Here is a 25515-nt window from a genome sequence, read left to right on the forward strand (position 1 = left end):
GCTGATTTGTGAGAAAATCTTTGTATTTATTTGATTTCTTTACAGATATATTTACAGATATTAGCACAGTACAAGCACCATCATGTTGAAAAATCAGTAGAATCATTGATAACATGATTACAGTTCTGTAACAATACTTTTGAAACAAAGTATATAGTGCAAAACTGGCCTCTGCAGTAAAACAAATTATCTGTATTTACCATTCATCATGTAAAGCTGTATTTCCATCAGAAAAAAAAAAGTTTACTTAAAACCAAAGGAATAAATTTAACATGATCCATGTCAAGGTAAAGTGAGCATTACATGAAGCCCTGCCTCATTTACCTGAGTCTCGAAGGGAGATGTTACAGAAATATTTTACATTCTGCTAAATGGCGAGCATTATTTAAAAATGTGAGACTATTCATACTCGTGAATTTGAATATGTCTGTGTCCTGCACATACATACATAAAGTTCATAACATGGTAGAATTTAAGTTTACAGTCAATTGTGAGCTACACTCCTAAAACTTCTAGCGCAGATTTTCAAAGAGGCTTTTTGTTCGAGATACAAAAAGATAATGAAAGATTATGAACAAAATATTTGTCTTTGGTATAAAGTGCACTGATAAATTGTGCACAATAACACTGCGAATGCATTAAAGGGATAGTTCACCCAAAAATGAAAATTACCCAATGATTTACTCACCCTCAAGCCATTCTAAGTGAATATGACTTTCTTCTTTCAGATGAATACAAAAGGAGTTACATTAAAAAATATCCTAGCTTTATAATGGCAGTGAATTTTGAGTTTTGTTTACAACGAAGGACTTGTACTTTTAATCTGTGACCTGTTTTTTTTTTTGCTCTCATCTCTCTTCATTTTTCTTATACAAACACATAAATTCACTTCAGAAGGTGTTTATTAACACCCTGGAGCTGTGTGGAGTACTTGTTATGATGGATGGATGCACTTTATCGGACTTCAAAATCTCAACAGCCATTCACTGCCATTATAAAGCTTGGAAAAACCAGGACATTTTTTAATATAACTCTGATTGTATTTGTCTGAAAGAAGACAGTCATACACACCTAGGATGGCTTGAGGGTGAATAAATCATGGGGCAAGTTTCATTTTGGGGTGAACTATCTTTTTAAGAAAGTAAATTGAGTGAATTTTGATTTCATACTGACAAAAGTGATGAGGCAGAAGGTGCTCATGGAAACTTTTGATGATATTTAACCCCCCTACCATTTTAATGGACATTTCAAAGCGTCAAACTGCAAAATTTATACTATAGGCCATGGTAAAACATTTTTCTGTTTGATAATAAAAGCCTTTAAAATACATCCTGCCCAGTCACACAGTTAAAGCCTTAGCTGATGCTTTAATTGCACATTTGTTTGTTTTTAACACTGTTTTGTACTTGTCAAGTCCCTACAGTGGCTGAACATGCAGGCCAGTAATTCAGTTTCTGAAGTGCCATGATAGTATAATTTAAAAAAATCAGGCCTTTGATTCACACACATTTTAATCCGAAATGTTTTCCACCTCAGACATTCCCATTTAATTGATATTTTGCCGAATCGTTTGTTTGGGTTAGGCTGTTGCTCTCCTGCACTGACTGGCTTATTGACAGACTATCACGCGCTGTCTTCTCCTTTGTAATGTGTCTCCGGTGGTAGAAGAGATATCCTGGCAGCAGGAATCCAACCAGTGAGAACACAAGCAGGCCCAAGTTGATCTGTTGATTCAAAAAGTGTCACATTTAGTACTCTGTCCAAAATCTTGATTCTGCATTTTAATATAAATACATATTTGGCTGCATGTGAATGGTGTGTCACACTGAATGTTTATCTCACCCAGTAAGGATCACCCTTCAGTGGTCCCACCATCAACATGAAGAGTGGTTGTTGAAGAAGGGCAAACACAGCACTGATCATGGACTGCAAACCCGTCAGAGTGCCAAAGTGATTGGTTGGGTAGCTAAATACACAAATAAACAGTTTGAGGATAAAATAAATAGTAAATATTACACATATACTGAGTCATTTTTAACAGTCATTGAAGATTCAAATCAGGGTTATTATCATTAACTTAAAAAAAAAAAAAATCATCACTTGAAGTAAAATAAACATTAAAGGATCTAAACGATCCCAGTCGAGGAAGAAGGGTCTTATCTAGCGAAACGATCGTTCATTGTTTTTGAAAAAGAAAAATTTGTATACTTTTTAAGCACAAAAGCTTGTGTAGCACAAGCTCTAGGATACGCGATCTTGAATGATTCGTTCTTTTTAAATGAACTGAATCTTTAATGTGACTCGAGAAGAGCAAGTCGTTTTGAGGAGTGATTCGTTTAGTCGCGCATGCGCAACATCCTCTTAGGTTCTGTACTGGAATTATTTCACCTGTTTCGAGTCTTCGAGTTTTAAGTCGTTTGTTCATCTTATGGGGCTGTCACGTGATGCTGATATCGCTAAAATGAATGAAATGACTCGAAAAAGATTTGTTCATTTTGCTGAACGAGACTCAATGGTCAGAACCGACTCTGATCCAAACTTCCCATCACTACTACGAATCACGTCTTCGAATCACCACGTTCATCGTCTGTGTACTCCGGCTCAAAAAGGTAGAGTATGTTGAAAAACTCCATGTTATTTTCTCCTACAACTTCAGAATCGATCCGTCATCGTTGCACCTTTTTGTTTGTAAACAGCGTTTGACTTACTTGCACTTTCTTAGTCTTTGCGCGTTCGCTTTGTAAACACTGGGTCTGTAGTTCCGCCTACGTTTGCCGTGACCTTCCGACATGATTCAATAGTAAGTGAACGCGCATCCCATAGCCTGTGCTACACAAGCTTTTGTGCTTAAAAAGTAAACAAATTTTTATTTTCCGAAAAAAAAAGACCGATCATTTTGCTAGATAAGACCTTTCTTCCTCGGCTGGGATCATTTAGAGCCCTTTGAAGCTGCATTTAAACTACATTTTGGAAGTTCAAAATTGAAAAAAAACAAAAATCCTGAAATGCTTTCCTCAAAAAACATAATTTCTTCACGACTGATGACAGAAAGACATGAACATTTTCACCGACAAGGGGTGAGTAAATTATTTGTGTTTGTCAAATTATTTGTCATTTTTGTTTGGTTTAAGCACTAAAATAACTAAAACTAAATTAACTAAAACTAAAAATTAAACAATTTAAAAGTATTAAAATGACAAAAACACAACAAATTTTCAAAAACTGTCAAATTCAGCACACTGATGACGGCCCTTAAGCAGAAATGTTTGTGTCCTTGTTTCATTGGTGATATACTGTGTGCAGAATTATTAGGCATGTTGATATTCTGGTCATATTTTTTTTCCAAACACATTTTACTAATTCCAAACCACATCAGTCTTAATAACTACTGTCAATTTTGTATTTAATCATTTATATGTGATATATAATTGTCCGTGAAGGCTGGAAGTGAAAAACTCCTTATATTTAGGTGTGCATAATTATTAGGCATGTTTTCTTTTACAGATAAAATGAGCCAAAAAAGATATTTAACCCAGACTGAAAAGTCCAAATTATTAAATGCCCATGAGAAGAATGCAATACTAATGCATTACAAGAATTTGCAAAGTTAAGGCTTGACCATTGGACAGCAAAATGCTTGTTGAGTCTGCATGGTCAGAAAAAACAGGTGGAGAAGAAAAGATGCATGTTAACTGCAAAAGAATTAGGAATTAAGGTGAAGAATTAGGTGTGACACCATCAGGAACCGTTTCCAGTTCTCCAGCGCCACCATTTTCCAGAACTGCAACCTACCTGGAGTCTTCAGAAGTGCAATGTGTCAGGTTCTCAGAGACTTTGCTTGGTAAAAAATCCTAAAAAATGCCCCTGACTTAATAAGAATAACAAGCTGATGTGTTGTGAAATACATGAAGACAGTTTTTTTTTTTTTTTTTTTTTCTATAGGCTTTATAGACAGATGAGTTGAGAGTGACTCTTGAAGGACAAGCATCACATCCTCTTGTACCTCTGATTCAAGAATTTATCTTCCAAAATCTGGCAGTAAGTTTTGGGAGTTCATGTTTAGTCTCCTATCCTGAAAAGTCTGACTTGCAGAGATGGACTAAAATGAACTAACTGAAGGAGTTTTTCACTTCCAGCCTTCACGGACAATTATATATCACATATAAATGATTAAATACAAAATTGACAGTAGTTATTAAGACTGATGTGGTTTGGAATTGGTAAAAGTATATGTATAATAAAACGAAAAGAGAAGACCTTAATATTTGAGTGCAAATCATGGTTTTGTATAAAAACTGTAAAATTAACATGAAAAATATTTTAAAAAATATATAACGGTATATCAATAATACTAAAATAACAGTAATTTAAATGATTAATGTATGCTTTTTGCATTAAATTATTACCCTTATTTTCAGTCAAGCGCATGTTTTTATGCTATTTTCAGGTAATGTCACCCTTATGCAGCACATAAAATCCTGAGAATTTTGAAAAATAAAACTCACACAGCAGCATAGAGCCCACCACAGCAGGAATGAATAAAACCTCGAACTGCAGTGTGAAGAACAAAAGACACCACCTGAGACAGAAAGAAAAAAAGAGAAACACATATAATAAGTAACAGTCATAACTGTTTATAAATTAACAGCTTTCATGCGGCTTTAAAGAACCGATAAAAATGCTTGTTTTTCAGCATAAACACAGCAGGGTTAAAAGTTTATTAGATTTAATTTAATAATTTAATATTTAATTTCATTTAATAATTTCATATATTTTAATACTAACAATAGATACAAGTGTAAAATGATATGAATATATAACTTAAAATGATGTATGCAAGGTTATATATGAATATGTAAATAAAATTATGTGAGTGCAAAGTCATATATGGTAAATTAAATTAAATAAGAAATTAGTGCAAGGCTATATATGAATATATACACTTTAATGTATATATGAATAAAATAACTAAGAAAATTGTAATAAAACAACATTAACAAAAATCATTTAGGTAACACTTTACAATAAGGTGTCATTTGTTAACATTTGTTAATGTATTAACTAACATGAACGATTACACTATTAATTAATCTTTGTTAATGTTAGTTCACAGCGCATTAACTAATGTTAACAAACAAAACTTGCTGAAATTAACATTAACTAAGATTAACAAATGCTGTAGAAGTATTGTTCATTCTTAGTTCATGTTAACTAAAGTTAACTAATATGAATTTGATTGTAAAGTGTTACTATAATTTGTAATTAAATGTGACCCTGGACCACAAAATCAGTCATAAGGGTCAGTTTTATAGCTGAATAAATACACTTTTCATTAATGTATTGTTTGTTAGGATAGGACAATATTTGGTTGAGACACAACTATTTGAAAGACTATTTGAGTTCTTAGCAATGCATATTACTAATCAAAAATTAAGTTTTAATATATTTATGGTAGGAAAGTTACAAAACATCTTCATGGAACATAATCTTTACTTAACGATTTTTGGCATAAAAGAAATCTAAAATTTTGACCCATGCAATGTATTGTTGGCTATTGCTACAAATATACCTGTGCTACTTACGGCTGATTTTGTGGTCCAGGGTCACAAATAACATTCTGCAATATTTCTGAACAAATACGCAAATTTGTTACATTGTATCTAACCTGTATGGGTAGATTGTCTATTAGAGAGATGATGCCGAAGATGACTAGCAGAGTGTTAGTTAGAATGAAAGCTCTGATGGCGTTGGTAAGTTTCTGGATCTTTCTGTCTCTCTTTGGAGGCCCAGAGTGACTGAGAAAAACAACGAAACAGAAAACGTAACTATACTGACATATCAAAGTAATTTGACATTTCTCTCATTCATCACCTTCACCTTTTTTCTCCCTCTGCTGAATTCACCACATCCTCACACTCCTTCATTCTCCAGTCCATGATGTAGCCAATCAGAGGACAGGAGACCAGGCAGAGCAGTTGAAGAGTGCCAAAGATGGACGAGTAGAGACTCACTATAACACACACACACACACACACACTCCTTGTACTGTGTTCACTATACAAGCACTTCCCAGAATAATGTTGCCATAAAATCCTGATAATACACTGCCTGATACTTTTACTGATACATTGCATTAGATATCAACATATTACACCAAAAAACAATACTAGATTCTTTATCAGAAGTAATTTACTTTAGCAAGACATTTTGAAACTTTTACCAACAGGTGTCAAGGTCAAAAGAACATATGTTTGCAAAATGTCTTGCTTCCTTCAAAATATGTGCTCACTGGATTGATATTTTGTTATCTAATGTAATATCATTGATACATTCAAGGGATAGTTCACCCAAAAATGAAATTTCTGTCATTATTTACTCACCCTCCACTTGTTCCAAACTTCTATGAGTTTCTTTCTTCTGTTGATCACAACATAAGATATTTTTTAAAATGCTGGCAACCAAACAGTTGACGGTAGCTATTGACATCCATAACGCTTTGGAAGTCAATGGATACCGTCAATTGTTTATTTAATGACATTCTTCAAAACATTTTATTTTGTGTTCAGTGGAAGAAAGAAACTCATACAGGTTTGGAACAACTTGATGGTGAGTAAATGAAAACAGAATTGTCACTTGTGGGTGAACTATCCTTTTATATACTTTAAATACTTTTTAAAGCCACTGTTTGTTACAAAACCAAAATAAACATATATAACTTCTTTGAAAATTATATGACTTTTCTTACCATTCTCCTCTGCCTCCTTCACCAACTCCTCCGAGGCTAAACAGACGCAAACAGGCAGTGAAAATAATGCCATTTAAAGCCAAATTAACTACAATCTTTACTACCCACTTAACGCACGCCCACCACAAACGCATAGCAATCTGTAAGTTTGTGCTAATACCATTTACCCTTCTGTTCTTGAGCAAAGTTATGAAAACACATGTAAAAGAGCAAATCTTTTCCTTTCACATTTAATTTAATTAAAAACAAACATTTAGCTGATGCTTACCATTAGGGTCACCATGGGTAACCAGGAACTCCAACATCTTATTCATGGCACCCATGAAAAATATGAGACGGAGCTGGGTCATCGCCATTGTGATGATGCTCCACAGGAAAATAGGTGAGCACACAGAACGATAAAAGGGAGGGGAACCTGTTGTCCCTAAACAAAAAAAGATTATTTAATGATCATTTTCATAATTCTTTGGTTTTTGTAGGCAGATGTGTTTGTGAGACTTGCCCTGGCTCTGTGCAATTGTTCCATCACTGGGTGTTTCATCAGTGGAAGGGTGTTTTTTGGTCACCTCTTGCACTTTAAGAGTTTCCTGAGTGAAATAACTTTCTTCAGTCATCTTTTGGTCCTCTACTTCACCTCTCAGCTTCACCATTGCACTGTGAGATAAAGAGAAATAAAAAAATCAAGCACAATTATACAAAAACAGTTTGTGATTGTGCATATATTGCTGTATATTTGTACTGTTATATACTTCAGGTACTGTTGTTTAAATTTGGGGTAAATGTGTTTTAAAGTCTCCTACACTCACCAAGGCTACATTTATTTGATTAAAAATACAGTAAAACAATAACATTATGAAACCTACGAGACTTTAAACTGTTTTCTATTTTAATACATTGTAAAATGTGTTTTATTCCTGTGATGGCAAAGCTGAATTTTAAGCATCATTGCTTCAGTCTACAGTGTCACATGATCCTTCAGAAATGATTCTAATATGCTAATAATATGCTCTAAAATTCTAATATGCTCTATAACTTTTGTTCAGGTACTATAATATATTTGAGCATGTACTGTATGTATTTGGCATGTACTGACGTGTATCTGATGTCTTCAGGGCCAGGAAAAGATTCTGCCGGCCAATTAATAAAGCAGTTGAGGAAGACGAGGAAGGCGAACCCTGCCCATAGCCAGAAGATCACAGAAAATGAGACGCCCACATCATAGATCAGCTATAGGATAACACAGACAGAGGACATTTATGTTCACATGCTGCACTGCAGGAGAAACATACTGTGTATGAGCATAATGTTGAAACGCTTTCTGTGTTGCTTAAAATGCTTGATGTTGTTTGTAATTAAAAAAAATGTCTACCTTGACTCCTGGAAAGGTGACAGCAGAGGAGGCGTAGGAGCCAATCATGAGTGATAGAATCGTAGACCGCACATTTCCAAACATATTTGGCAACTGAGAAAATCAATCAGGAAGAAAGAATCATAAATGAACAGTAATGTATGTATTCAAACTGTAATGTTTGTCTATTGCCACTAGAGAGCATTAGGAGTTTGAAGTTGGAAATAGCCTTTAGCTACAGGACATGTGAAGACACAGCTTCTTATATACTGATGTTATAGCTAGTTCCAGATCTCTGTACCATTCCAAGATTTTCACTATGTATGTTGGTGGTTGCTACTGCTTATATTTAAAAAGGTGGATGATGGTATGTACATCAGTAAGTAAATGCATAATAAGCCTATTATGCTGCTATAAAATAAAATATAAAAATAAAGTTATATTATTTATTTTTATATATGTAGCACATGCATACATAAATGTTTTATATTGTTTTATTCATTAATTATTATTTAAATACATAATACATATATAAAAATATATTTCAATACGTGTATACGTACACACACATACACACAAACCAGGTACGTTTCCTCCGAGGAGGCAAGGGAGGCAGTGCCTCCGCAAAATATTGGATGAGGAAAAAAAGCGTAGTACAAAAATAAAACAACGGCAATATTACAAAATATAACATTAAAAAGTACTGACTCTAAATTACAAATTTTACTAAAGAAACATTGTCCAACAGCGACACCAGCAGGTAGAGTTACAGAGGGAGTCAGCGTCTCTCTCGCCTTCACTGAGCCCACTGAGTTTTAAAAGACAGTTAAGTAAACAACTCACACACTTGGATATAACCACTTTGTTACGTTAAAATAAAACTTGAAATGCCATCTGTGGGGTTTTAGTGAGTAATCAGCTTGGTGAAATTTGAAGTAAATCAGCTTTGATGACTGATGATCCAAAAAATTCAAAAATAGTTAAAAGTTAATTGTTAAGAAGAATAGCTAAACAGAATGAAATATATTGCTTAAATTGTTGCTGCCTTTAGTTAGTATTTTGGAATAAATGTAAAATGCTTAAAACACTAACTTTAACTTAAAGATTGATACTTGGCTTTAATAAATATAACACTGATTACATTGTTAATGTAAAAATAAATAATAGATTTTTTTTCTCTTTCTGATATTGTACATAATGTTTATTTAACCAAGAAAATGTGACTGGGAAATGAATTTACATTTTATGTAAAAAAAAAAAATAATAATGACTTTGTCTCCTCATTTCAGAACACCACTGATAAAAACACAGGTTGAAATACTAGAGTGATTAAGTAAAAAATCAGGCATACCGTATATGTTCCTACAAGCATTGCAGTTGTTTGTTATATATCTGCCATTCTGCCTATCTTTCTTTAATTTCTGAAATTACACCAGTTCCATACACTCTTTAGAAAAAACGTACAAAGCTGTCAGTGGATCAGTACTCCAAGGTACAAAAACTACAAGCTACATTTTTGTTTTTTATTCACCCAGAAATGTTACAAATTAGTGCTTTAAAAGAACATACAGTGCCTTTTTAAAGGGAAATGTCCTACTGAGAGTGTATAATTGCAGCTGATTTATTTGACTTCTTTAGCATAGCATACTATATTTGTGGGCATGATAAAAGGCTGAGCCAAGCATATTCCTGTGCCACTGTGCCAACAATGCTCTACCACTTCAAGCAGATAAACACACACACTCATGCCAAACAGAACACAAACACACACACACACAAACAAACACAGATATCCCAATTTAGACTGACAAGAGGCTGTCAATGAGAAACAGCTCATGGCCAGCTCTAAAATATAACCCTACTATTTTAGCATATAAATAGGTTGTTGAAATGAAATACTGACACGTGATACTCCATCTCCATCTAAAACGTTTGTTTATATTATATATGCAGCACATATACACACAGAGCTCTTTTAAAAACACGATTCAGGTTTTTATCTAAGTTCAATTCAGGACATCAGTGTATGTGTGCCAGTATTGAACTATGATGTTTGGCGGCCAGTACATGCCAGCAGTAAACACACAAAGATCACAAATAAATACAGAGAAGATATGGGACAGAAAAAGAAGAGTGGAAAAGTTCAACAAGGAAACACTGTGACAATGCTTGTATGTCTTTAAGACAAAATGATCTAACTGGTAAATAATGTATTACATGTACACAGTATCACAGTTTTACAAAACTACCAAGTAACGAACAGTTTCTGCTTATTAACGCCTTATTTTCATCATCCGGTCAAATCTAGGTTAGTAAAATCCAAATAAATTTTCCTTGTTATGTAAAATGGGTTGTTACAAATACCCACATATATAAATAAAATACATATATAAATAAAAAGTATTACAAAATATATTCCAGATATGAATTCATCTTAATAATAAATGTATGGCACATTTTTGGTAATGTAAAAATAAGGGGGCACGAGCATGTGAGAGAAAGAGACATGTGAGAGAAAGCAAGGACAGCGCATGTTAAGATAGGATTGGTGGAGTTGAGGGTGTGAGGACGGATCTGTGCTGTGATTGGTTGAGATCAGCATGCCAAAATGTTGAGCGAGGGTATGGAAAACATGTGCAGCACTAAAATGATCAGCAAAAGACAAGACCAGGAGCAGTAACTTTCATGCAAGAGCTGAAATGCACCTCTTATATGCAAAATATATTGATTAGGATGTATACAGATACTTGATACAGATATTGTGTAATGAAGAGCAGTATTCAAATGTTTAATAGCAATTATGTAAAACAAGTGTAGCCAAAATGTATCATACTTCCATTTTACCTTAAACATATCCACAAGCCACATAAATTATCCCAACTAGATGCACACACATACACTTACTACGCACAAATAGTGACATTTTAAATATTTTATACACTTAAAGGTTTTTTGTTTGTTTTTGTTTGTTTCTCGCATGTTCTCATGCAATAATTTGATCAAAAACACAGTAATAAACAGTAAAATATATTATAATTTAAAATAATTGTTTTCTGTTTTATTATATTTTAAAATGTAATTTCTTCCTGTCATGGCAAAAGCTGAATTTTTCAGTTTTTAATGTTGGACACAGTTTATGCTGCTTAATATTTTTTTTTAATAGTTTTTTACTTTTTGATTTTTCAGGATTCTTTGATTTTTTAAACATTTAAAAGAACAGTATTTAATTGAAATTAATTAAATAATTGATTAATTTGTTGATTTTTTTTTAATATATAGATAGATAGATAGATAGATAGATAGATATAAACACAAACACACACACATGTTGTGTTTCCATGTTTTATGGGGACGTTCCATAGGCGTAATGGTTTTTATACTGTACAAACCATACTTTCTATCGCCCTACACCTACCCTACAACTAAACCTAGCCCTCACAGGAGACTGTGCACACTTTTACTTTCTGAAAAAAGAACCTCATTATGCATGATTTAAAAGCCTGTTTCCTCATAGGAACCTGAAAAATGTCCTCACAAGGTCAAAATTTACTGGTATTACTGGTATGGGGACATCTGATCCCCATAACGTGATAAATACCAGGCACACACATACACACACACACACTTAAACACCAATAGAGAGTCAAATGTCAACATGACCACCACCCACTAACAAAGTAGTACCCACTAAACTGTACCCAAACACATTAAAACTTCAGTAGGACCTCTGGATATTGAACAGGTCAAATGGCAACTTTGCATAGTTTTATCATCATGATCTTGGGTATATATATGATAAATTGACCTAAGCACAATTTATCTGAGTGAAAAGGCTGATGTAAGTCTTACTGTTAGTGAAGTGAATGTTAGACAGATTCCTCCGAACCCATTCATGGAAACAGCAATAAATATGAGAGCTGATAACACTGTGAAAGTAAAGAAGAAACAATGCCTTCATTACTTATGAAAAAAATTACTTATGTACAGATTAACTAACTACAGACCTGTGGAATATATAATAATACTGACCTTTTGGATCATAAGATGCTACTGCAATCAAAGCCATGGAAAATGCAAAACATGAACTATAAAATTAATAAAAACAGAGACCAAGATGTGGGTTGCAGGGCATGAGTAGTGTTAAATGTACAGTAGGCCTTAAAGGGGCAGTTTACCCAAAATAAAAATTCTGTCTTTAATTACTCACCCTCATGTCGTTCCAAACCCGTAAACCTTCGTTCATCTTTTAAAAACAAATTAAAATATTTTTGATTAAATCTGACAGCTTTCTGACCCTGCATAGACAGCAGCGCAGCTACCATGTTCAGGACACAGAAAGGTAGTAAGGACATTGTTAAAATAGACCATGTGACATCAGTGGTTCAACCATAGTTTCACGAAGCCACAAGAATACTTTCTATGCGTAAATAAAACAAAAATAATTACTTTATTACCAATTTCAACATATTAATTATGTTGCTGTCTATACAGGGTCAGAAAGCTCAGGAATTTCATCAAAAATATCTTAATTTGTGTTCTGAAGATGAACAAAGGTTTGGAACGACATGAGGATGAGTAATTAATGACAGGGTTTTCATTTTTGGGTGAACTAACCCTTTAATGCTGAGCTTCAAAGTTGAAGTCTTTACTGAAAACTTTGTCAAACAAACATTTGACATTAGTTTTGAGGAAGCTGTATGTCTCTCACCTGCCAAATAATCTGATTGGACGTGGTCCGAACTTGTCCATCAGGATGCCTAGTGGTAGAGTGGCGGCGCTGATGATAAACGAGCCAATCGTAAAGCCCAGATTCAGAATCTCCTCCTGCTCAACACAGCTCGGCCAAACAGTCTGTTCCGTTGAACTCACATTAGTGTGAGCCTCTGTGACATTCTCTAATAGTATCATAGAAAGAATCAGATTAAAGTTCTGCATGTTGCTGTTTTATAAAGCTGCTCTCAATAAGACTTTGTGTGGATGTCTTCCAAACATGTACCTGTACACAAGTGTGAGTAGAAGCCCTCATTCTTTAACATGATAAGAAGGGAGCCCCATCCCAACAATACAGCAGAAAAGAGCAGGTTTTCTATGATAGACGTGATGGCCATCCACCAGCGCCTCCTGTAGGCCTGCGAGAGTGATGGAGCCATTGCACTGGAGAATGAAAGAAACCACAAGAAAGGATAAAGATGCTACATGATTTTCATACAACAGTTCAGTATTGTACAATCAGAACAGGGTTTCTAAACTGATTAATTTATTTAGAAATCTAGGTCCTGTCAGACACTAAGAATTTAAAAATGTATGTGTTTTGTTTATGTTTTTTTTCCTTAGTTCTTGCATTCCACAAAAATACACATGCAAATGTTTAGAAAAAGGCCAAAAATGGCAAAAAAAAAAATTGAAAAAAAAATTTCATTTTTTGCATAGTCAGAACAAAATTAATTTAAATGTATACAAGATGAGAGCAAATGTTTGAATATTAAATTGATTAAATGTACATGGGTGTTAAAATTTGACACTTTTCTCCAAGTGAAAACACTTTCAGACCCTACTTTTCCAAAGTTTTAAACACAAAACATTCATAAAAATAAACTGCCAGCATCAGAGACTCATTCAAGCTTGAATGTGTACTGAAGACCACAAATGTGACCCTGAACCACAAAACCAGTCATAAGGGTCAGTTTTTCAAAATTAGAATTTATACACTTTCCATTGATGTATGGTTTAGGATAGGACAATATTTGGCAGAAATACAACTATTTAAAAATCTGGAATCTGAGAGTCCAAAAAAAATCAAAATATTGGAAATTGCCTTTAATGTTGTCCAAATGAAGTTCTTAGCAATGCACATTACTAATCAAAAATTAAGTTTTGATATATTTAGGGTAAGAAGTTAGCAAAATATTCTTCAAGGAACATGACCTTTACTTATTATCCTCATGATTTTTGGCATAAAAGAGAAGTCGATAATTTTGATCCATACAATGTATTGTTGGCTATTGCTACAAATATACCCGTGCTACTTACGACTTGTTTTGTGGTACAAGGTCACAAATGTCAATGTAAGCATGTATGAATAGACACCTTCTCACACCATGAATCCGCACTCATTCAAGACACCAAGGCTCATTTATCTACTGCTTGTGTGTGAACAGCGGGAATGAGAAAAAAATTAGGTGAAAAAAGCAGGAAACAGGACTGTTACAAATTTGTGTCAAGACTTGTCCTTTTTGTTCAGCACATTCTTAAACAGCACATCTGCAGTATGTTACAAACTGAAATAAGAGACTGTGAATTAGGACAGAGTGTCTGTCTCCCAAATGACTGCACAAATATCTTGCTTCTAAAAAAATCAGAGTTTACATGTGATTTATATCTGTTTACGTTTTGAATGCAACTTTTTCTACTTCCTCATGTCCTCATCACATGGATCAAACAAGCTGAAGTATTTTTATTATCCACATGGCACATGTCCACACACCCCCTGTCCTGCTGACACCAGAAATAGTCACAGACCCAGATGGCACACGTTGAGCATCACCGGTGTGACTGATTTCACCAACACAGAGAGTAAATACTAATGTAACAGAGACTTGGCTCCTGCTGTAAAGTATATCCATTTCAAATCATTACTACTATAAACAGTAATGTCAGAAAATACTGCAATTCATCTTATAAAACAAATCTAATTGCAAACCTATATAAATATATTATCAACAGATATGTTGAAGAATAGGCAATCAATTTATTAATTGATTTTGCACAAAATTATATTCAGCATACTGTGAGTTTTTTCCACTCAAAAAGTTCACTGTTAGTTTACACCTTGATAGCTTTAGTGAAAAGAACATCGGGTTCACTGAGGACACAGCTTGTACAGGCTTTACATATTTCTGACATGAAACACCATAAATGTGACCCTGGACAATAAAACCAGTCCAGGTACATTTGTAGCAATAGCCAGCAATGGTTCAAAATTATTGATTTTACTTTTATGCCAAAAATCATTAGGATATTAAGTAAAGATCATCAATATCAGAAAATATTTAGAAAAATTTCTTACCGTAAATATATCAAAACTTAATTTTGGATTAGTAATATGCATTGCTAAGAACTTCATTTGGAAAACATTAAAGGTGGTTTTCTCAATATTTTTATTTTTTATTTTTTTTGCACCCTCAGATTCCAGATTTTCAAATAGTTGTATCTCAGCCAAATATTGTCTTATCCTAACAATAACCATACATCAATGGAAAGCTTATTTATTAAGCTTTCATGTGATGTACTATTCTAAATGTTGCAGATCCAAGCAGTGATTCCTAAATAAACTGTGAATAAATACAGTGTGACCTGTGCAGTCTGACTGATAAACAAACAACTAGAAATTAATTATTCAAAAAGACCCACAAATTCAGGAGTTAACGGTTAAATCAGTCTGATGAATCATTCACTGAAAGAATTCACTGAATCTATTAGAAATAGTTGGCACACATCTGGCTCATGGCACATATGAAAGCTAGTTAAGGTGAGCTAAGTTAAGTTAAGCTAGAAGCACAACTTCTGTATTTAGAATTTGTACTCTTGATTTTTGAGACTCTTGACACTGAACACAATAGTTTTTTTCCCTGGTGCAATTTAACCCTCAGAACATTTTTCCACACTGTAATGCGTTTCTCAGATTTCCCATGCTTCCTCTGGGATTTCTAAAAATGCAAAAACGAAACGTACAGAACGGCAAAACTAACTATAAGAGAAACTTGGCAAAAAAAAAAAAAAAAAAAAAAAAAAAAATCATTTTAGTTGGAACGCTCGGGGAACGCAAATATTTGCGAGCGCACACCAACGTTTTTTGACGGGAAGCAAATGTTTTGCTTTCTCAGGGGAATGTGGAAGTTTGAGATACATTTTTACTCCAAACTCATTTTTCATCATTGTGTCCCTTTAGGAGCTCCGCACAAACGTGTTTATCTATTAAGAATTGTGCAAATTGTGCAACGACTCATGCTACTGCTAAAATGGTGCGTCCACTCAAGACGAGATTCTGAGTTTCAAAAGGTCAGAAGCCTCCACACACACACAGCTGTTTCCTTCACACTGACTGCAGCTGCTACCGCGTGCTCAGCAGCTCGCTGGAAGTGCCGTGTGCGCACTTCAGTTTCCTAAAGGAAAAACTGCCCGCACATGAGACCATTGATAATCTGTTGTAAGGTTGAAATTTTATGAACAGTACAGTAGTGTTTATTATTGCATTGGACACGTGATTTTAAATGAATGGCATTAAACGAGAATAATCTCAAACGCACGCCCAAACACAAACACAATCTGACTAGTAATTTCAAGACCAGAAAGCTAACGCAGTCACAGCTTTTACTTAGTTATTTATAGAACAAGCTTCCTTATGTCACAAAAGTGCAGTCTTTTTAGAAAATTAAGAAATTTGTTGCCAAGTATGCATTTACACATCTTAATGAATAGATTTAAAAAAACAGAACATTCGTTTATTAAACTTGGCTCTTTAAACAAGTTTCCAAAATCCTGGAAGCATTGAGAGAATAAACTTACCACTGTCTTATGTACTGTTATTTATAGCAATAGCATGTGTCTGGTTTTCTTCAATGTTACTTTCTCTTCCAAAGCGTCAGTGGTGCTATAATTTAGCGTTTTTCTGTTCGTGCACTCCAGGCTGTACTTGCACGTTTGTAGACACTGAAAAGGATATGTCAAGTTTTGTATGCTCTTTCTCTCTCCCTGCTCGTTTTGTCTATAAATGGCTCTCGGCATTGACCCTCCTCCCCACCTTTCCAAACCAAACTCAATTTATGGATGTTTCCCAGCGAGCACACGCGACTGGATTGTTAGTGCAGAAGCCTGTCAGACCATCCACAGCGTCAGCGGCGCCCTCGTGTGGTCAAGACCTGACTGAGAAGGTCCTAACTGCAGCCTGCAGAACGGGGTGGAGCTGCATGTGGGGCAGGGCTACATGTGTCGCCCCGCCCACAAATTATATCATTGGTTAATGACACCAACGCGTCATTTTATTTATCAACGCGATTTTATTTCCACTCATTTGTCGCTGCGTTGGTGAGTAGTTGAGCTACGAGTTTTGTCTTATTTGATTAGTTGTAATGTTTGATTACAACATCGCGTTCATTATGTCACTAATGAGCGACTGTATAAGGAGATGTGAAGTAGTTAAAATAAGACTGCCCTCGTGTGTGTGTGTGTACTTGTTTTTGCTACATTGTGGGGACCAAATGTCCCCACAAGGATAGTAAAACCTGAAATTTTTGACATTGTGGGGACTGGCTTGAGGTCCCCATGGGTACAAAAGCTTATAAATCATACAGAATGAGTTTTTTTGAGAAAGTAAAAATGCAGAAAGTTTTCTGTAAGGGTTAGGTTTAGGGGTAGGGTTAGGGTAAGGGGATAGAAAATACAGTGTGGAGAGTATAAAAACCATTGCACCTATGGAGAGTCCCCACAAGGATAATAAACCAGACATGTGTGTGTGTGTTTCGCTACAGGTGTTGTGAACTGGGAGAAGTGGAATGCATCATCCAAGGCTGAATTGCAGGTGCCCTTTGACATCAGAGAGTGCAACAAATGCAAAATGTTGTTCAAATCCTACTCTGGGTTTTATGGTAATGGGAGGCGTGGCTGCTTGAGAGGATTCTATGACAGTATAGAGGATATGGACTCCTGTTTTATGTGCCAGTGCTAGAATGCCTGTGGAACGTAGTAGAAGGGAGAATCAATGTTAACCCAAAAGGTTTGTGTGTGTTGGTCTTGTTTTTTATCCTGGAGGGAACTAAATGTATGTGGTAACAACAGAAGACACAACAGGTGGGCCTCTGCTAATAAAACAGTGATGTTAAACTGCTGTTTTGTATGACCAATAAAATGAAATACTCATGAGGTAATCTCTATATTTTATTTCTACATGTACACATAATTTATTGTGAAAGGTTTTGTTATCAGAACAAAGCAATAGCTGTCATGTAGTTCTCATAAAAATGGCACTTTATCAATTCATAATTCTAAGACAACATTTTCAGAGAAACTTTAAGTGTTGAGTTGGTGACAAAAAAAAATACATTAAATACAAGTAAATGTGTAAATAAAAATAAAAACCCATAAATAATTTAAATTTGCAAATAAACATTAATCGTTGCGATATACAGTTCTTAATGCACAAAGATATGACAGGTCGAAAGCAGGAAGTGGATGCTTGCTTAGAAATAATAATGAAATTTTGCCCAAAATAATGAATCAAAACATAATGTATTATGTTTGGTACAGATTAATATTACGTGTAGATAATTAACAAATTCATAATATATTGTTTAGTTTTGTATGTAAGTTAATATCACAAATGATATTATATATATATATGTATATATATATATAGCTTCAGCTTTGCTCTTAACCGCATTTCCTGTTTACAAAGGTGTCTACATCATTACATGTCTTTAGCCAACTGAACCATTTATTAATATCACATGTAGATAATTAACAAATTTATAATATATTGTTTAATATTTTATATGTAACACATATATAATATCACGAATGAATCGTAGCTTGAACTATGCTCGTAACTGCATTTCCTGTTTACGGAGTTGACTACGTCATTACATGTCATTAGCCAATGAAAGCCACATACAGCCCCGCCCCGTTCTGCAGGCTGCAGCCGGGTATACTTGGACTGATATCCAAGATTTTTTCTTGATCTTGATACTGCAAAAGACCTTTATAATTAAGACTGTCGCTACTATGTGGCGAGACTGTAGACATCTTTTTGAGGAAACAGGTTGGATATCTATTGTGTCACTTTCTAAAGCCAGCTTTTAAAATTGTCAGGCCACACTACAAAAAACTTTTCAAAAACAACAGCGATAATTGTGCTTCACCGCCAATATTTGAAAAAGTAGGTTGTTTTACTGGAAAATCAACATTTATCAAAGCAGACAAGCTGTCATTGTTTGTGTGTTGGATGCTGCAACACGCTAAATCAGTCGTCGACTTCATTTATTTGCCATTGTTAACTGACCTCAAGACTGTGAAAGAAGTAATCACTCTAAAAGTGAGACAAAACCTCAAACTGTGGACGATCAATAACGTTGAGAAACCCGCAACTCTTTCTACAGACGTGAAATAAAAATACAGTGTTAGGCTATGTTTTCATAAAAAACACACTTTACAAAACTTTCACTAGTAGTGATATTATTCACTGGAGCAGAACAATGCTGCTGTAGACCGGTTCATTCGAGAGTTCATTCATGAGGCAGTCTGGAACTAATGCTAAATATGCAACAGCTGGCAGCTCTGAACTCCCCGTGACAACTACAGATTGACATCATTTACAGGAAAAACAACAAAAAACAGATGAACTTAATCACATTTTTAAAAAAAACTAAAACATTAGCTGGTTAGTGTGTAAAAGGAAAAACTCTAAAATAAAACATTAATTTTATTTATAGTTTGTTGTTCAAGTGTTTAAGTTGCACAATGAAATAAAAAAAAAGTCCTTTGTGTCTTAACATATTCAGCTATTCTCATAACTGTGTGTACAGGCTAATACTACTGTATAAATGTAGTCTTATAGAATAGCTTTTTGTTTTTTATTGTTTAATTCTAGAAATGTTTTGTTATGTTTAGAGGTTTTATTTGTATAGGGAAAAGTTGTGTGACTTTTACTTTCAGGGAACAAAGACAAGTCATAGGGGGAATGAGTAAATGATGACAAAGTTATCATGTGGCTATGAACTATAGCCTGATTTTTTAAATGCCAGATACACTGTGAAATATTGTGGGTTCTTCATTTATTACCAATATAAAATGTAAAAATCAGTCACAAAGCCCATCAAAAACGAGTAATACTACTACAAAGTACTATAATTACATGTATCCACCTTTTTTACCTAAACCAATTTTTTTGTTAAGTCAACTCAAATATTTAAGTTGTCACTCAGTATAACTTAACATTTCAAGTTGACTAAACTTATTTGAGTTGACTGAACTTAAAATTGTTAGGCAACAGGGTAACAAATTATTTTAAGTTGACTCAACAAATTGTGTTTTTGTTGTTGTTTTTTAGTGTACTACTACTATTACTAAAAAAAAATAGAATTAAATTTGAATGAAAACATTATTTTGTAAGGAACATTTACCAGAAAAAAATACTTATCAGAATTTATTTACCAGAAAAGGTAAGCTAAATACACAGTATTTCTAAAAATAAAATTATTAGAGATTATTAGAGACAATTAATTAAAGATGGTTTCGATTATTAAAATCGAATTAAATGGAATTCAAAAACATGAATTTGGTAAAAATAAAACTGAATTTGAGAAAAAAATTAAACATTTGATTGGGCCTTAAAATGTCATTTTTGTTACTTTTTTTAACAAATTGCTATAAAATTGTGTAAGTTTCACAATTTCAATTAATTACATATGCTTTTTTATTAACAAAATTTAAATTAACCATGAAAACATAGTGTCGAAAAATTAAAACAGGAAAAAAAAAAAAAAAAAAAAAACAGAATCCAGAAAAATTAAAACAGAATTTTGAAAAAATAAAACAGAATTTGTTATAGGCTTAGAGTGAGTAGTAAATGAGTATTTTTATTTTGCAAGCATATAATCTTATAGTGGGGATTTGGGGAAACATTAAAAATCAGCCAATAAAAAACGATAATCTATTTATTGGGAGAGACAATCCATATCCCCTATAATGCCAGCAAAGTATGACAGACACTTAATGTCAGTGAAGTACGTTAAGATAAGCAATAAAGTTTGAGCTAAGTTCATTATACAGATGTACAATAAATAAAAAAATGCAGTGCATTGCTGCATCCCAATGCCTGTTTCTGGCATTCTGAAAGGAACCTGAAGTAAAACGTCCTGTTGTAATTTCTTTTACTACCAAAAACGTGTCAAGAAATCTAGTATGTTATTTGAAAAGGCAAAACATAAGTCCAATTTCCTCATTTACTGAGAAGTAACATGAATCTTAACTGACTAACCATTCAAATGCTCCACAACAGTATGCAGTGCCAGAAATGTTATGTCATCCACTAACCTGTCTGATGAGTTGCATAGCAAACTGAAGCGGGTTGAGGTTCTGGGAAAAGTATCCCTGAATTACAACATAACTGAGGGCTTCCATGGAGGAATGAGCGTATCATGAGAGATTAGTCTGAATAAAATTCTAAGTAACAGTAGCGTTGACACATGTCTATCTTCATGTGCGCACACAAAAATTTCATTTACACTTTCTAGTTGGGTGAGACGGCAGATGACTTAAGAGGTTTTCTATGAAAAGGCCGCTACTGGAAGTTCATGATGAAAGGGGACAGGACCTCAGGATATATATATATCAGGAACATTTACAGAAGTCATGGAACAGAGGAAGACCCAGAGTACCTCAACTTTAAAAACCTACCAGCAAAGACCTTAGATACAAACCAACAAAGAAGATACAAGTAAGAATAATTGTCCTTGACTGAATTACAGTTTGTTTGGCATTTCTTTGGTTTGTCAGAAAATAAGCTTTCTCAATTGGGTGATACATGTGTGATATATTTTGTTTTACAGTGCGTACAGTGATTTTCGCCTTGCTTCTGATGCTGTGTGTGAAATCTGGCAGATTTGCACCATATGGGAACCACACTTTGGAGAAACGGAGTGCAGAAACCTGCAAAAATATAAGGCTGCAGGCTGAAAGGATAATAGAAATGTTAATCAGTGAAAATGTAAGTGTGTGTCTATCATTAATATTAAACTATTTTTGCTTGCTTTATAATCTAATGCTAATTCCATCTGTATATCTAGTTCACACCTACTCCAAGCAATACTATCTCTTCTGAAAATGACTGTGGAGCGGTAAGTTACTGGTTGAGATTTTCACTTTTGAGTTTCTTTTGGCTATAGATTGGCTTATTAGAAATGCTTAGCCACAGTATCTGATGAGATATGTATTTTATTCGTTCCTCAGGCAAAGTGTGCAGTTTTACAGACACTTGGTGATAACTATAACTGTGACGTGACATTCCAGAAAGATGGCAATAAAATCAAGAACGAAATTCAAGGCCTAATTGATAACTTACAGGTAAAGAAAAGTGTTATAGATGGATGCAGTACATAAATTGTAAATATTATACAAGATGAGTTACAGTATTTCTTTGTGTTCGCAGATGCTCAGATGCTCAGATGAAGAAAAAACATGCAATTTGTCAAATCCCTCTTGCTCAGCGGAAATTCAGCAACTCTCTATGTGGAACAAAACTAAAGCATTTGTGGACCAGGTCATTGGGGCGTGTTTACATGTAATGCAACACGTGTGTCCTAAATTGTCTTAAAAAGCTAAAACGTTTTGGGAATATCCTGACAATTACACATTTATTTATTTTATTTATCATTTAATGTATTGTTTTAATATTGTTTGTTTTACACCTTGTGTTTGCATGTGACATTTCCATTTGGAACTTTTGGTACTTCTTTTGTTGTTTGTTTGTTTTGTTTTTTTGAAACTGTAATAAATATATTTTTTTCAATAAAGATCTGTGAAAAATACCAAAAGTGTAACATTTTTTTTTAACGAAGCCCATATTTATAATACATCATAAGGGTATTCTTAAGGCATTATAATGAATACATAATGCATTATAAAACTGTTATAATATGTTATATCATCTCATTAATAATCATAACATTTATAATACATTATAATATAATGTATTTGTGGTTGTAACTTTTAAGAGTATGATTATCTATAACACACAATGAACACCACATTCTACTTCATTTATAATGGAATATATCATATCTTGACATTGTTTATTTAAGATCTGCATGGTATCTCACTACATCTTGTGAGTGGTTAGGTGTTGAGTGTCATTTGAGCGCTTCCTGTGAGGCTAATTTTGACGTGAGCTAGTTAATACTTTCAACTGAAATATATATATATATATATATACAGTACTGTGCAAAAGTCTTAGGCCACTAGTATTTTCATCAGCTAAAACATGGTTTAAAGTCAGTTAAAGTCGGTCTTTTGCTGTAGTGTGTCAGTAGGAAATATCAGATTACATTTCCAAACATTCATTTTGCCATTAATCAGAATAACCCAGTGAGATTTTTGTTTGCACAAGGAGTCTGACAGCGAGTGCTCTGCACAGAGATCTGATATCATCATCATCCAGTCTGTCTGGAATTACATGCGCTGCGCTGTCAAAAGTTTTAGGCACTTGTGTAAAAATGCTGTAAAACGAATAAATAAACTATTAACTAAATGAAATCAACATTTGGTGCGACCATTCTTTGCGTTTACAGCAGCTTTTGCCCTAGGTGCACTTGCGCAAAATTTTTCAGGTAGCTTTGCAGGTAGGTCTCTTGAAGCATCTTGGAGACGTTGCCACAGTTCTTCTGGATTTACTCTGTTTCAGTTTGTTCTGTGTCTTCATGTCATTCCAGGAAGACTGGATGATGATGAGATCAGATCAGTGTGGAGCACTGGCTGTTGTCAGACTCCTTGTGCAAACAAAAATCTTACTAGATTATTACAATTAATGGCAAACAGAATGTTTGGAAATCTAAACCGATATTTTTACTGACACACTACAGCAAAAGATAGAAATAACTTACTTTAAAACATTTTTAGCTGGTGAAAATACTAGTGGCCTAAAACTTTTGCACAGTACTGTATATATATAGGGTTACATTTTATTTTGATGGTCTCCTTAGTCTATTGACTATAAGCAACTTTGCAACTAATGTCAACTAACACCCCTTAGAGTACTAGTAGACGACTTAGGTTAAAAGAACACATAGTCAACATTTGTAGTGGATCAAAACCTTTCATCAAAGCTGTTCTAAAACCAAAACAATACCCGTTCTTGTCTTAGGACTTTGATTAACTTTTTGGATCAAATGTTGGCTACTGTAGTTCACCCAAGAATAAAAATTTGCCTATTGTTTACTCACCCTCCAGGCATCCTAGCTGTATATGACTTCCTTGTTTCAGACGAATCCAATCAGAGTTACATTAAAAATTATCCTGGCACTTCCAAACTTTATCATGGCAATATGCAGTTGTTTGTCTTCATCAGTCCAAAACAAGTCCAAAAAAGTGCATCTATTCATAATAAAAAAGTGCCTCACAAGGTTCCGGGGCGTGAATAAAGCCCTCTTGTAGCGAATCGATGCATTTTTTAAAGAAAAGTATCATTTTTTAAACGTAACAATCACTTTAATCTAGTTTGCGCCAAACGGTTGTACAGGAAGCAGCTCCAGGTGTGTGATGTAGAAAGTTACGCCTGTGAGTCTCGTTACTAACCAACGTTTGTTTACAGGAGCAAAGGAAGCAAAGTTTCCTTAAGGAAAACCAGTGTCCTCTTGGTTTATATCAAAATCATCCGCCATTTCTCTTTCCAAATGCTGGTTTTGAACTTCTGATTCGTGACCGGTGCTGTGTTTACCTGTCTCCACGGCACGTTGGTCACTTCCGAGTAGCGCATGCGCAGCGCCGACGTCTTGGGGCCGTTTACGTAACGCGTCTTTTGCGCGCTCAAGTTCGTTATTTCAAATGTAAGCGCGCGGCAGCCGCGCTCATAACGGAACTGAAGCTGTTGTTAAGCATGTGGTTTTTGTGATTGTTACGTTTTAAATAAGGTTATATTTCTTACAAAAATGCATCGATTCGCTTCAGGACGCCTTTATTCAGTCCCGGGGCCGTGTGACCCACTTTTTATTATGAATGGATGCACTTTATTGGACTTGATGGACTGAATAAAAGAAACACATGTCTATGTTATTCTAAAGCTTGGAAGTGCCAGGATAATTTTAATATAACTCTATAAGTCATATACACCTAGGATGCCTGCAGGGCGAGTTAAATAATAGGCTAATTTACATTCTTGGGTGAACTATCCCTTGTTAGCATATATTTAGCATGCTAATACTAATTAATGCTAGTTGGCATGTGTAGTTGCAGAGTTACTTATCAACAGCTGTCTAAAGGGTACTAAATAATTAAACTTATATTACAGTAAAAATAGTTCAAAGCAAATGTGTGGTATTACACATTCACCTGATCTGATATGTAATCTTATAGCTGAGAAAATTACTATTTATAAGTGGTCTTTGTCTGCTTTAAGTATTTTAAGTAAAATAACTATGAGAAGTATAATCCATTGTAGTTTAAGTGGTGCAACGTGTTCACTGTGTTATAAATCATACTACTCTTAAAAGCTATAAGTAAATAGTATAATACATTACAACTGTTCTTATGAATATTCATGAGATGATGCAACATATTACAAGCTTTATGCATTCATTATAATGCCTTAAGAATACACTTATAATGTATTATAAATATGGGCTTCATAACAAGTGTTACCAAAAAAAGTTTTACATTT

The 25515-nt window shown here is 34.2% G+C and overlaps 1 protein-coding gene across 2 annotated transcripts; it reads right to left on the bottom strand.

Moving 5' to 3' along the window:
• Nucleotides 1-5: 5 nt before the first annotated feature.
• Nucleotides 6-16984, bottom strand: slc43a1b (solute carrier family 43 member 1b). 2 transcript variants are annotated; one of them, XM_051112484.1, is made up of 15 exons: nt 16659-16984; nt 13090-13247; nt 12802-12988; nt 12123-12178; nt 11943-12019; nt 8115-8207; nt 7839-7972; nt 7248-7399; nt 7014-7160; nt 6746-6781; nt 5878-6010; nt 5666-5795; nt 4506-4579; nt 1843-1966; nt 6-1724 (listed from the first exon to the last, which is right to left on the bottom strand). In XM_051112484.1, the coding sequence occupies exons 2-15, from the start codon at nt 13241-13243 to the stop codon at nt 1533-1535; spliced, it is 1689 nt and encodes a 562-aa protein (XP_050968441.1). In that variant the 5' UTR covers nt 13244-13247; nt 16659-16984; the 3' UTR covers nt 6-1532. The 2 variants fall into 2 exon arrangements, with proteins under 2 accessions (XP_050968441.1, XP_050968432.1); XM_051112475.1 differs by having other exon boundaries at nt 7014-7169; nt 16659-16983.
• Between the last annotated feature and the right edge of the window lie 8531 nt (nt 16985-25515).

Source organism: Labeo rohita, chromosome 1 (genome assembly GCF_022985175.1).
Source record: "Labeo rohita strain BAU-BD-2019 chromosome 1, IGBB_LRoh.1.0, whole genome shotgun sequence".
NCBI classification, from domain to species: Eukaryota; Metazoa; Chordata; class Actinopteri; order Cypriniformes; family Cyprinidae; genus Labeo; species Labeo rohita.

Coding starts and splice junctions, on each gene's coding strand:
- slc43a1b (XM_051112475.1), bottom strand. CDS start 13,243: ATGGCTCCATCACTCTCGCAGGCCTACAGGAGGCGCTGGTGGATGGCC. Junction 12,020..12,122: donor AGCATCTTATGATCCAAAAG/GTCAGTATTATT, acceptor TTACTTTCACAG/TGTTATCAGCTCTCATATTT. Junction 6,011..6,745: donor GAAGGAGGCAGAGGAGAATG/GTAAGAAAAGTC, acceptor TGTGTGTTATAG/TGAGTCTCTACTCGTCCATC.